Source organism: Zea mays, chromosome 9, assembly GCF_902167145.1.
Source record: "Zea mays cultivar B73 chromosome 9, Zm-B73-REFERENCE-NAM-5.0, whole genome shotgun sequence".
Taxonomy (NCBI): domain Eukaryota; kingdom Viridiplantae; phylum Streptophyta; class Magnoliopsida; order Poales; family Poaceae; genus Zea; species Zea mays.
Window position 1 is genome coordinate 107,568,133 of NC_050104.1, and position 12,052 is coordinate 107,580,184.

A 12,052-nucleotide genomic window follows, 5' to 3' on the forward strand; every position below is an offset into this window, starting at 1 on the left:
GCTTCCATTATATATATAAAGGGGCAGATATACTAGAGAGCGTCATCTTAGCGATTATCGTCTCCCTTCTTATGGTTGCGGGCGTTCAAGATGCTGCTACTATTTCTTCTACTATACATGCGGTGCTAGCATATCAACATCATACTGTTTCATCGCCGCACGTATAGATATTGTGTAGATGGTGTTACTAATGTAGTATTGATTGGCAACGAACATAAGTAGGATGAGTGGATGTGTTCTAGCTACTGCTGGTGTGCGAGGACCAGAAGCGGGCCTAGACATTTAAGATTGGGTATTCAAAATTTAAAAGATCAAAGAAATTAGTGTTTTAACACTATTTTTTAATATATTATTGACACATTATTATGGATCACCAAAAATTTGGGGTATTCAATGAATACCCATGAACCACCCCTGGGCCCGCCTCTGGCGAGGACATTCGACTGCTTTCACTACATCGACATGTTTTTTACATTGTGCTGCGTGTGTAATGGTAGCGACCATGATCATCTACTCCCATAGGATCTTGGTTGAACGTGGTAGATATGCTAGTGCGTGCCATACACATTTTTTAATAGTGGTACCGAAGCTAGGTCATGCACAATTTTTTTATCTAAATGGTTTACATATAGGTGATATGCCTATTAGATGGGATCTACTTTTACTTCGGTTGTAGCATGGATTGAGACGCATGAGGTAGTTATCAGTATACTTGCATAACTTGTTTGCCCTTACCAGCTAGAATCACTATCGAGACTAACAATGTGTATAATTTAGGTTAGAGGAGATAAAGGATCCGAGTTAGATGTTCTGTTATTGTTCTATCTCACATGGTTGTCAATACGATTGGTAGTAAAAATAGAGACATTTTGAATACCTTGGAATCAGCTTGATTTGATCAAATTTGATGAATTTTTCAATGCGCTTTCATTGATGTGACTATTAGATTTCTAAGCGGGGCCACCATTTGCTTACATCATATAGATTGTTTGAACAATCCCTTATTACACCATGCAGTAACTTGGTTCTATAGGGAATACAATGAATAGTATAGCCAAAATATAACAACCACAAATGGAATAAAGGGCCATACTATCCATATTTAATATGATTATCTATGATATTTTTATTTTTTTCTATCATGCTATTCATCCATATACTAAATGTGATAGAAAAAGTTCCCTAAAAAATTAAGAGCTTATTTTGACGCCCTTTCAATTGTTGTGTCTATAGAGATTTCTAATCATCACTTAGTAGGTCTGCCAAAGCAGAGCTATGGATAATTTTAATCTAGCAGGGTGGATGACAGACATATGCATGCATCGTATTGGTTTGGTTAACGATGCTACAAAATCGGATTTGGGTCTTAGGCATGATGTTGGGAGCCAGGCTTGCCATGCAAAAAACAAGAGTCACATAAAATGTGATTAGCAAATATTGCTTACCTATATTATTATGTTTATAGTCATGATGCCAAAGCTCAATAGAACTTAGTGAGTATGGATTATGTCCGTCGTATGTCGTTAGAGGGAAGATGATTGCAAAACATATAATAGAAGAATATTTTATTAAATTGTTTAACTAAACGTAGTGCTAAACTTTGCCTTTTATTTTGTTGTAGTGATGTGGTACCTAATGCTTCTACCATTTTTAATTTACGATCGATTATTGACAAAAAAGCTCATTAAAATATAAAAATTATTGACTGGTATCATAAATTGAGAATTATTCTAAAGCAAAATAAAAAAAGGAGTATATCGTTCAAAATCTCTATCTTGATGAACCAACGAAGAATGCAAGTGATGCTGACTGAAGTGGTTATGAGAAGCACATGAATGACTCCCTGGTTTTTAGCTACCTCATGTTTGCCAGGTGCGGACCCACATAATGTTCATGTTTTAATAGATTTTTTATCTCATAAACTATAACTACAAAGGCCTATTAGTTATTATATATCCATTTAGGTCCACACTCAGATTATGGGCTAGGTTTGCCCCTGATGCTTGCCACTATATCCTCTGAGCTTCAGATGCAATATGAGTATGTGGATGCCCATACTATGATTGTGGGACTTCGTAGCATGTTCATGAACCAAGCAAGTTTGAGAGATGTGAGATCTCCAAGTCTCTATTTTCATGCAAGCTAACTAAAGGAAGTCTAGTCAGTCATCATGTAATCAAGATAATAGGTTATACTTAGCGCCTTGATGTGTTTGGTTTCACTCTTCTCGGTGAGCTAGCTACATATTTGATTCTTTAGTCTCTCCCTTCGGTCAGTCCTCATGGAGATGCTTTACATGGACATCAACTATTGCTAGGGATAAAAACGGATGGAAGTCAGAAACTTTAGGCCTTGTTCGATTGCATGTGAATCGAAGGGGAGGGCTTGTTTGGTTAGGAGTATACATGTCCAAAACGGGCTGGCTCGGCCTGGGTATGGCCCGACACGAGCACGGCCTGCCCTACTAGAAGCATGCCTGGGTCATCCCGGCATGGCTACTATGTTATGCTTGGGTATCCAGCCTGGCCCACGGTCCCGGCATGGCTACCGTGTTATGCTTGGGTAGCTAGCCTGGCCCGCGATGCAGGCACGTGCCTAGCCCGGTTTAGGGGGCGACACGGTAATGACCCACCTAGGTATATAACCAGACACCCATCACCCCTAAAATGTAATATGTGTGTATTTGAAATTCCATGTTTGAGTCTGTATCTGAAATTTTGAATGCAAGCTATTGTATTTGAAATGAATTTGAACGTTGCCTTTGAATTCTCAATTTTAGAGTGTTTTCTGTTTATGGGCCTGAGCCCGGCACGGCTACCGTGCCGTGCTTGGGCAGCCAGTCTGGTCTGCGGTGCAGGCACGTGCCTGGCCCGGTTAAGGGGGCGACCCAGTAATGGCCCACCTAGGTATATAACCAGGTGTCCGTCACCCCTAAAATGTGATATGTGTTTATATGTGTATCTAAAATTCTGAAATGTAATATGTGTTTATGTGTGTATCTGCAATTCTATGTTTACTAGGTAAATGCCCGTGCGTTGCTACGGAAGAACATATTATGATAAAATATATTAAAATTCACAGAATAAGACAAGCATCGAATTAATTGAGCCAATGCCAGTTTGAGCATCCCACAGAATAAGATAAGCATCATCGCCCACATTACAAATTTCCTATGCACTTCATTCCCCAAAACAAAAAATAATATAGGGTATTAATATAAATAAAAATGAAAATAAGGCATCTATCAACATATACCTTTATAGAGAAGACCACTGATCCTAGTTTAATTGACAATAACATCATTAAACAAATAGAGTGTTTTAACAATGAAAATCTAAAGATTGGAGTATATATTTGCTTACATGTGTCCATTGTGTGTTCTATTTGGATAGAAAAGGCATTTAACACAAACATGGAACTAAACAAAAGGAATGCATGCGCTAACTTCTCATGTTGCTCTCTACATGTCCGTCTCCAAGGAGAAGCCTTGCACCTTCGTCAAAGTGAGATTGTCTCAACCTGCACAAAATACAAGCCCCATTATAGTTAAGTGCGAAAGAGAAATAACCAGAACCACACAGTGTGAATTTAGTCCTCTAACCTTCATGGTGAAGAAGAGCTTGACAAAATTCTGGGTGAGGAGCCCAAGGGACTTTTCCTTCACAGATGTCAGTTTTCTACAGAAATTCATATAAATTTGGGCCAAGTTTCTCACAAACATGTTCATTCACTGAAATTTATTGATTGATTTGACCCCAATGTCTACTTGACAGGTTGGGGAAAATTCTAAAAATCATGCATTATACTTACAATACAAATATGGCTACGATAATCAAACCACTTCCGTATTTGAACACAACTGCAAAAACACATGAGCATGTAACTTCCCACCATTACAGCAGCAACATAGTTTTTTAAGAAATCCCACAATTTAATGCACATAACTTATTTCTTTGTTTTCATAATGGTGACAAGTAAATGTATAGCTTATTGTTTGCCTGCAAAACTTAATCAGTTTAACCAATTACTAAGCTAATCAATCACACACAAGTAGTCAAGCACAATTGTGCCAGAAGAGTGAATGTACAATGAACATTAACAATAGAAGCATAAATAGCTTTGAAGGTAAAAACAACAGTAATTGTGCAAATGACATACTGGTACATGTATCCATTAAGTCCAAGATTATATCACACAAATACAAAGAGCAGTCTCAATTTGTTACCTTGTTCTAAAATGTTGTTCTGGCCTGTTGCAATCAAACTACATTCTTTTTATCAACTATTGATGTTCCTTGAACCAGATTTAGCTAGCTGGTCTACAAGGACGTGGATTAATTAACATACAGACTTCAGTTTTCCCATAATATATACTCAATTGTTGTTCATCTAGATTTACATATATTGGTGAAAAAATCCCATGAATAACACATGGACATGTCTAATGGGTTAGGTCAGATTGTGTAGCTTTAAAAGATTTGGCAATTGGCACAACCCACAACAAAGTAAAAATTCACTTTCCAAAACCACTATATGCATCTGCAACAACTCTCAATGTAAGTTGAAGACCAAGAGAAAAGCTATATGGCATCATTACTACAACCCTCAAGCAAGTGGCAATTTCATGAGATTGCACTATAGTCCCAAGCAGAAAACTCATGCTTTTATGGACAATTGTTGGAGGCTAATAGTGATTAACGATCATCTAAGCCACTATAATAATGACCTACATTACAGGACCACAAGTAATATATGGACTCATGAAGAATAATAACTGACAAACTTACTTGAATAAAAGCATCATGTGGAGTCTCACACTCTGCTGCCACAAAAACAAACACCTAAAAGCATGCAATAAAAGAAAAGTTAAGCAACAATATTTTAAAGTTTCGCTTGAACAACACAATAAAAAAGGTTCATAAGAGATTCAGTTGCACTGATGTATCAAGATAGACTAAAATTTTCTAATGAAAAAACATTCTGCAAATTGAGAACACTCTAATACAGTTACCCAAAACTCAGGTTTAAATTCTCATTCGCTAAAAGACCCGAACATTAACGAGAGGTACCTCCTCTGCTCGGGGATTCCTTATTTTCAGTGTTAACCTTGTACATCAAGATAAAATCACACTTTATTGTGCAGTAAAAATTAGTGGAAACCAGGAACGACGACCATGAAGGAAATGGTCTGAAGTGCCAGAAATACGTGTTTACCTGTTTTGTGTTCCACGTGAAAAGAGGTGAAAGGTCGGCCAAAATGTTCAGCGTCATGCTAACCTGAAGAACAATACAACAATTAATGGTTACAAATTCGAGGCACATATCTTAAACAAGTAGCCTAATTTAATTGTCCATGCAGTTTTGTGCCACACACAATGCTTTAGAAATCTGAATTGCAGATACATTATGCAAAGAATATTTCAGAAAAATTTACATGTATAGTTGTGCCCCCAAAGATGATACTATAGAAAAGTTTGAACCCTCTTCTATTCTTGAGCAACCCTCATTCAGGAATGACAGGTCGAGTCCTTCAACATGAACAAACCTTTGATAGTTCATCACCAAATATACAAACTATTGTAGCACCATTCCAAATAACAGTTCATCACACTAAAAATGGATGATTTAGACAGTTCAAATTATAATCATGCTAAACTAACAGTTTTAGGAACTTTGATGCCTTGTCCATCTTCTGGAGTCTATATGCTAAACTAACGGGTTTAGACAGTTCAAATAAACCATACATGTTGTATAAACAAAACTAACTCATAGTATGTCTAAGATGGCATATGCATCTTGAATTCCGCACCTCACATAGTTAAAGTTGATGTGGTAAAGAAAAAAAAGTAAACCGATAAGTTTCAAAAAAGTAGATACTCCCTCATGTTTTGCATATATGATGTTGGGACAAGTAGTTAGTTTAAAAACACATCATATAGTTAAAAATCAAGAGAGTAAAAATCAAGAGGGGTGGCGTCGCGGAGGTATGGGATATATCTGCGTCGAGGCAAAGAGAGGGGTGGCGCTGCAGAGGTATAGGATGGATCTGGATCTAGGCAGAGAGAAGGAGAGGTGACCCGTAGATCTCCACCAGCACCTTCTCGTGGTACTCCTTGAGCCACGCTGCCCGCGCGAAGGCCGCCACCATCCCGTGGCTGCAAGAGAACCTGAAAAAACTGTTACGTAATGAATAATAAATACAATCATATAAGTATTCCATGGAAAGTTTATACTCCAAGTGATAGACAGTAAATTAATACTTGAATTTAGACTACTCAAAAGTATAAAGATGTGAACTTGAGTACCATGTCAGTGGAAAACGAAAAAGGGCCGAAGGGCTGAAAATTTAATGCATAGTTCTATTTATGGCACAGAAGTTTCATCATCCTGAATACACTTCTCACACCTCTCGGAGTAAAATGATTTTAATCAAAATAAAATCCTTAGGCCAATGTAACCAATAGCTTAATAATACTTTACATGGTGACAATGGAGGGTGCACAATAGTCTCCTTCTCGGCCCGGGACCTCTAGCCTTCATAGTGGAGTAGAGTGCCCCATGTCATGTGGTAGCAGGTGTTATGCTCGACCATCAACTTGCCGCTCGAATCATCACAGAAGTCAGAGTTGAAGTGGAGAACCCTAATTTGCTATGTTACCTAGCTGCTCCTTGCTACTGAAGATAAATAAAACAAAGCAAGCATGCATTGTGCTAGTAGCCTAAGGAATGTGTTGTCCAGAGATGACGCAGGATGTCAAGGGACCACAAACACAAATGAAATTGCACAACTGTGAGTACCACAAACCTAACTAAGTAAAAAAACAGAGATCAAATGATACTGCTCAAGGAAAGGAGCCAGCCACAAACCCAAACACCAACGAAATACACGAAAAGCTGAATTGTTTTTATATCTGATCTTTCACGACATGTTCTCTTCCTTGAAATGAAACAACACTTATACTTAGTGATGGTGATGAAATGTGTTCTTGGGAGAGACAACAACTCTTGGTTTCAACTGCCTCATTCAAATCCACCTTTTTTGTCAATAAAACCTTGTTAGCAATGGAGTTTTGAAAGTAATGTAATGAAAGAATGAAATTGATTCTTTACACAAAAAATGTAATAGAAGAACAGCTAGCAGAAATATAGCATGTTTTCACGACAAATACACCCTTTTCGCTTTTATTATAGGATAAAAAACCCTGGCACCTAAAAAGACCGATGAAATTCCAATCATGAAGTACATGAGATCTAACACTTGGCTTAGGTTCAAACTCATATAATCAATGTCAGCTTCACAGAGGAGGCTCATAAAGCTTGATAGGGAAATTCATACTGCCAAGGAAGAGCTGACTTATCTCATTGAATATATAAGAAGAACTAAGATCTCACTCAAAGAGAAGAAGAAACTCACCTTATCAGTTTGTCAGGCTCTCAGTGATGAGAAAGAATCACCGCGGAGCAATTTTGTGGTAGGCCATATCGATGCCATGAAGAGCCCACACGCAACGGAGAAGGCGAAGAGCAGGAGGCCTTCTCATGGTTCAGCTCCCCATTTTATGTCCTCGACGATGTGCAGACGGCAAAGACAGTCTGCAGGATGACATTTTGTTAGTAAGCCAAGGCTGACGAAGTCGGTAAACAGACATCTGACAGCTAAGGTGAGTGGGGCCAGTCATTCAGCTACTCTAGCCTTTTGTACGTCATATGTTCACTCATATACCATGTCAACAAATCATCTATCTTAAATCTAGACCCAGAAATAACAATAAAGATACAGAAGCACTGTACTTCAGTGCTCTTGGGCCAGGAAATGTCTTTCCACACCCGTGACTCTTTGGGAGAAGACGGTCCTCAACTTCTTCCCCGCTAATGCCCCTGGCAATCTTCCATAACCAAGTTTTGCACGAAGTCAAGCGCTTACAAGATGAGTTAGTGAGTATTTGACATGATACTAAATAAATGTATGCAAAGAAGCATGTTTTTGCTACAACAAACTAACTATTAACTTATAAAAGTTAAATAATCTGCTAAAATCCTAAGGGAATAACAAATCTTGACTCTTTAAAATGTGATATCATATCTTCACTATAATCTTATGTCTACATTAATCAAGGTAAACCAAATAATAACACATTAATAAAGCATGAACATAATTACCCAGTATTTACTCCATACTGCTCTTGTAATTTTTCCTCTGTAAAACTTAGGAGATCACCAATAGTCTCAACCCCAAGATCATCCTGCAAGGAACTTCCAAGCTTACCACCAAGTTGTTTCCTGAACAATATGGTTATTCTCACTATTCAGTTTCACATGCAGAGTTCCAACTAAAGCACAATGTTATGTGATCTAATAGTGTCACAAAGTCTCAAAAACTTTTCCCAGGAAAGAAAGAACCATAAAGGATAGAGGCATCTTGTTAGAGGTAGATCATTACATCTTTTTCACAGGTAGTGATGCTAGTAAGTCTTGAACTGATGAAGAAGGGACAACTGTTTGCTGAGCAGGCTTGTGCATTCCACTGACAAGTTTAGCTAACATCTGCACAGTATAAGAACAATGAGTGGAAAACTAAGATAGCAAGAGAAAGGAATAAAGGAATGCATAAAACAGAAAAACAGGAACCTTAGCTGATTTTTTGAGCACAGCAAAACTAACATGATAATAACCATGGGCTACTGAACATTTTTGTCAACAGAAAGAAAAGCATCTACTCACTATTACGACTCATTATAAACCTTATTGTGAGCAATCCCAGCAGAGCATGTGAATTGGGTTTCCTCTAGAACTCTGACTCGTAACTGTGCAACAATTATAGCTCCACATGGCAGTAACTTGTCCTGGTAATCAGCTTCTGATTGACAAAGCCATGCCCTCACATTCTTTTCCTTCTCGCTGGCATCCTGAATATATCATGGCCTATGACCATGCTACATCAAATAGTAGAGCAGTAACAAATCTAACTGCGAGAGCGTTCTTACAGCCGGAAGGCCCAAGATATTTGACTTTGCTGCCTCCATAAAAATCCCCTCTGGTGAATCTGGGGGAGCTTGTAAGAGCATTTCCTTTGCTGCATCAGTAAGGTCAAGATAAACTTCGTCGATGGATGCCCGCTCGCACTTCCCTTTGCTTGCAAGGATTGCAACAACCTGAAAGTTTAGGTGCAAAATATAGACTTATTGTTCTATAATAATATGCCATGTAAGTCCTGCGCAATTATAACTTGTAGTAAATTAGTCTACGATGGTGAACCAACCTCAGCACCAGCACTTCTGTAAAGATTAAGGTCAGCCTTGCCACGTGCCACTGGGACCTGAACAAGATTAATACCAGAACAGACCCTCTTGGCCTCATCTCCGCGCATGGACCTGAATAAGCACAACCATTTCGTCAGAAGTTACGACCTAAGCAAATTCCAATTAGACGAGACTATTGACGAAGAAAGGAACGGCACTCGCCTCTTCACACCAAATCCACGAGCCTCGTAGCTGATGGCAATCAAGCCACCGCCTTTCCAGCCGTTGTACTGCACCACGGCGGTTGGCTGTCCCCTGAGCGTCGGGTTCCTCCGTTGCTCGATTGTGGTAAAGCAGATGATCACTTTTTCGGTCGAAGAACGGTTGGTGATGGGCGGGGTGGGAGAGGGACGGGCAAGGATGGTCACAGACCTTGAACATAGAAGCAGTCCATGTCGACATGGGCGATCACTCGGGGCTCCTGCGGCTCCGGCCTAGCAACCGGCATCCCCAATACTCTCCCCTCCAGAAAAACATTCATCATTGTTACCAGTAACATAGGTAAAAGCATCTAGAATGGCCTTATAAAAATAATAGTAAAAGATTCACAAAAAGAAGGGGATGGATTCATGGTGATATACTTCTATGGCCTTTACCAACAAAGTATGAAAATTCAAAAGTTTATTCTCCAATACTGTAGAAGTTGAGAAAAGGACATCTTAAATGTAACCGCTTTTGAACTGCAATACTCCTCTCCCTTCGTTGTTCGGATCCAAACTCTGGGCTAACGTGTAACCATGTTCACAAGCTGCACGAAGTATAAACATAAATGTTACCAGATCAAACCAAGTTGCACATTGCCTGTTTCAATTGTAAACTGCACGAAGTAGAAACATAAATGTACTTAACCAAATGAAAATGAGAAACACACAAAAAACATTTTTTGGATCGTGCAGAAAAAATAAATTTCAGAGTCTTTCTGTATACCTTAGTGACTAAAATTTCAGAGTCTACAAAGTCCCTAAGTGTGATAAGGATCAAAGAACAAACAGAAAACAAAAGAGTACAGACTGCACACCAATGTTGAATAAAATGCAGATATTCTTTTATGAATGGACAAGATACCCGGCACTTCATTAATGAAGTTGTTGTGATACTGAATATAATTGGTTCGTAATGATTTTTTGTTTGTTGTTGATCTGCCATGTGACTGGCAGCCACACTGTTTATGAACGGACAGTGTACAGTACATGGGTGTGAGTACATAGGATGAAAGAACTCAACAGTGGATCTGCATTGGGAAGGTTAATTGGTATAAGCTTACCTTGACTTATCATATGGTTGAATAGCAACCATGCCCGTTGTGGGGTCTGGGGTCCTTGAACGCAGACTGCAGCACAATGTTGGAGCTGAGCCACAATGCGTACTTGAGCGTGAGGTGCTCGGCCAATGGCCGGCTGATGGCGAAGCCGCCGCCGCCGTACGCCATCCCGTAGGAAAAGTAGATGTTCTGCAGGTAGCTCTCGGAGAGGGAGCCGATGTAGTAGGGCTGGCGGTTGTCGAACTTGTTGAGCACGGTGAGGAGGTTGTCCGGGAAGAAGACGGTGTCGTCGTCGCCCATGACGAACCAGCGCACGCTGGGGAGGCCGAGGCGGAACGTCTCGGAGATGATGCAGGAGATGCGGATGGCGAAGCGGTGGCCGCGGCGGTGCGTGTAGGGGAAGGCGGATGTGTCAGACGAGATCCTGATGGCCGAGAGCCCCATAAACAGGTATATATATTGATTATAGGACTATCTGAACTCAAAACCAATGTGAAAAACTTAGCTCAGAACAGATGAAAAACACCACCATTCAACACACAAAAGGGAAAAGTGTTGAACATAATTACCCTTTACAAGATCATCAGGAGCAACGTGAACAACAACAGCTCTACCAATGATTGAGTTTGGCCCAGTCAGTGGGGTCTAAAAAATCATTAGCGGTGTTATTACCTGGATGTCAGTGAATTAATATTAGCAACATCTGACAGCAAAGAAACAAACTCAGTGACAAGATAATACATGTTGAAGTACCTCTATTATCCATTCACCTGTTTGAATCATATGCAAAATCAAATGATGCCATTTTACTCATCTATTTGAATTTTTTAACAAGGAATTATACTGTTGGAATTAAAGCAAATTTAAACCCCAAACTTGAACGGAGCATCTGCTTTTTGAACATATGAACGAATACACTACTTGAAAGAATGATCAAACCAGAATTGTAAGAAAAAAATAAATCCTATTACAGACTGAGTATGGATTACAAAGGTCTAAAGAATGAACATAGACATTATGAAAAAACGGATGTTCCGTATACACTATGAAAAACTGCAGCGAACATAGACATTATGAAAAACTGGTACTCTAAAGCTGCAGCGAACCAAACCCTGTCAACTAAAAGCAGATGTTCTGTATACACTCCATATTAGATGTTTGAACACACTACTTCAATCACTACTTCAATCAAAACTGATGTCACTATCACTGCTCGTGCTGCTAATTCATCGCATGATGAATCTTTGAAGCTTTTCTTATTTGACAATCTTTTCTGAAATAATCATTACTTCAGGTCCAGTTGTTTTTTCGAGCTTCTACTGCTGCTTGAAGTTTTTAACATGATTTTTCCTAGAAGATTCTGTCATCAATAGCCATTTGTTTGTTGGGAAAGAGAGGCATAATAATTATTTTACCTTTTTATACAAAAATGCACATGTCATATCCTGTTTGGTGTGTGAGATAATGAAAAAGAACTAATTCATAGTAATCTG

At 39.1% G+C, this 12,052-nt stretch overlaps 1 protein-coding gene and 1 long non-coding RNA gene across 2 annotated transcripts; both read right to left on the reverse strand.

Moving 5' to 3' along the window:
- Window positions 1-3,361: 3,361 nt before the first annotated feature.
- Window positions 3,362-3,862, reverse strand: LOC109942230 (uncharacterized). The gene is made up of 3 exons (XR_002264904.1): window positions 3,811-3,862; window positions 3,602-3,677; window positions 3,362-3,519 (listed from the first exon to the last, which is right to left on the reverse strand). It is a non-coding gene; the product is annotated as an uncharacterized lncRNA (long non-coding RNA).
- A 4,187-nt stretch (window positions 3,863-8,049) lies between these two features.
- On the reverse strand, window positions 8,050-11,003 carry LOC103640146 (DNA polymerase eta). The gene is made up of 7 exons (XM_008662783.1): window positions 10,597-11,003; window positions 9,461-9,670; window positions 9,259-9,370; window positions 8,984-9,151; window positions 8,741-8,905; window positions 8,440-8,543; window positions 8,050-8,279 (listed from the first exon to the last, which is right to left on the reverse strand). Exons 1-7 carry the CDS (start codon window positions 11,001-11,003, stop codon window positions 8,156-8,158), a joined length of 1,290 nt encoding a protein of 429 aa, XP_008661005.1. The 3' UTR covers window positions 8,050-8,155.
- Between the last annotated feature and the right edge of the window lie 1,049 nt (window positions 11,004-12,052).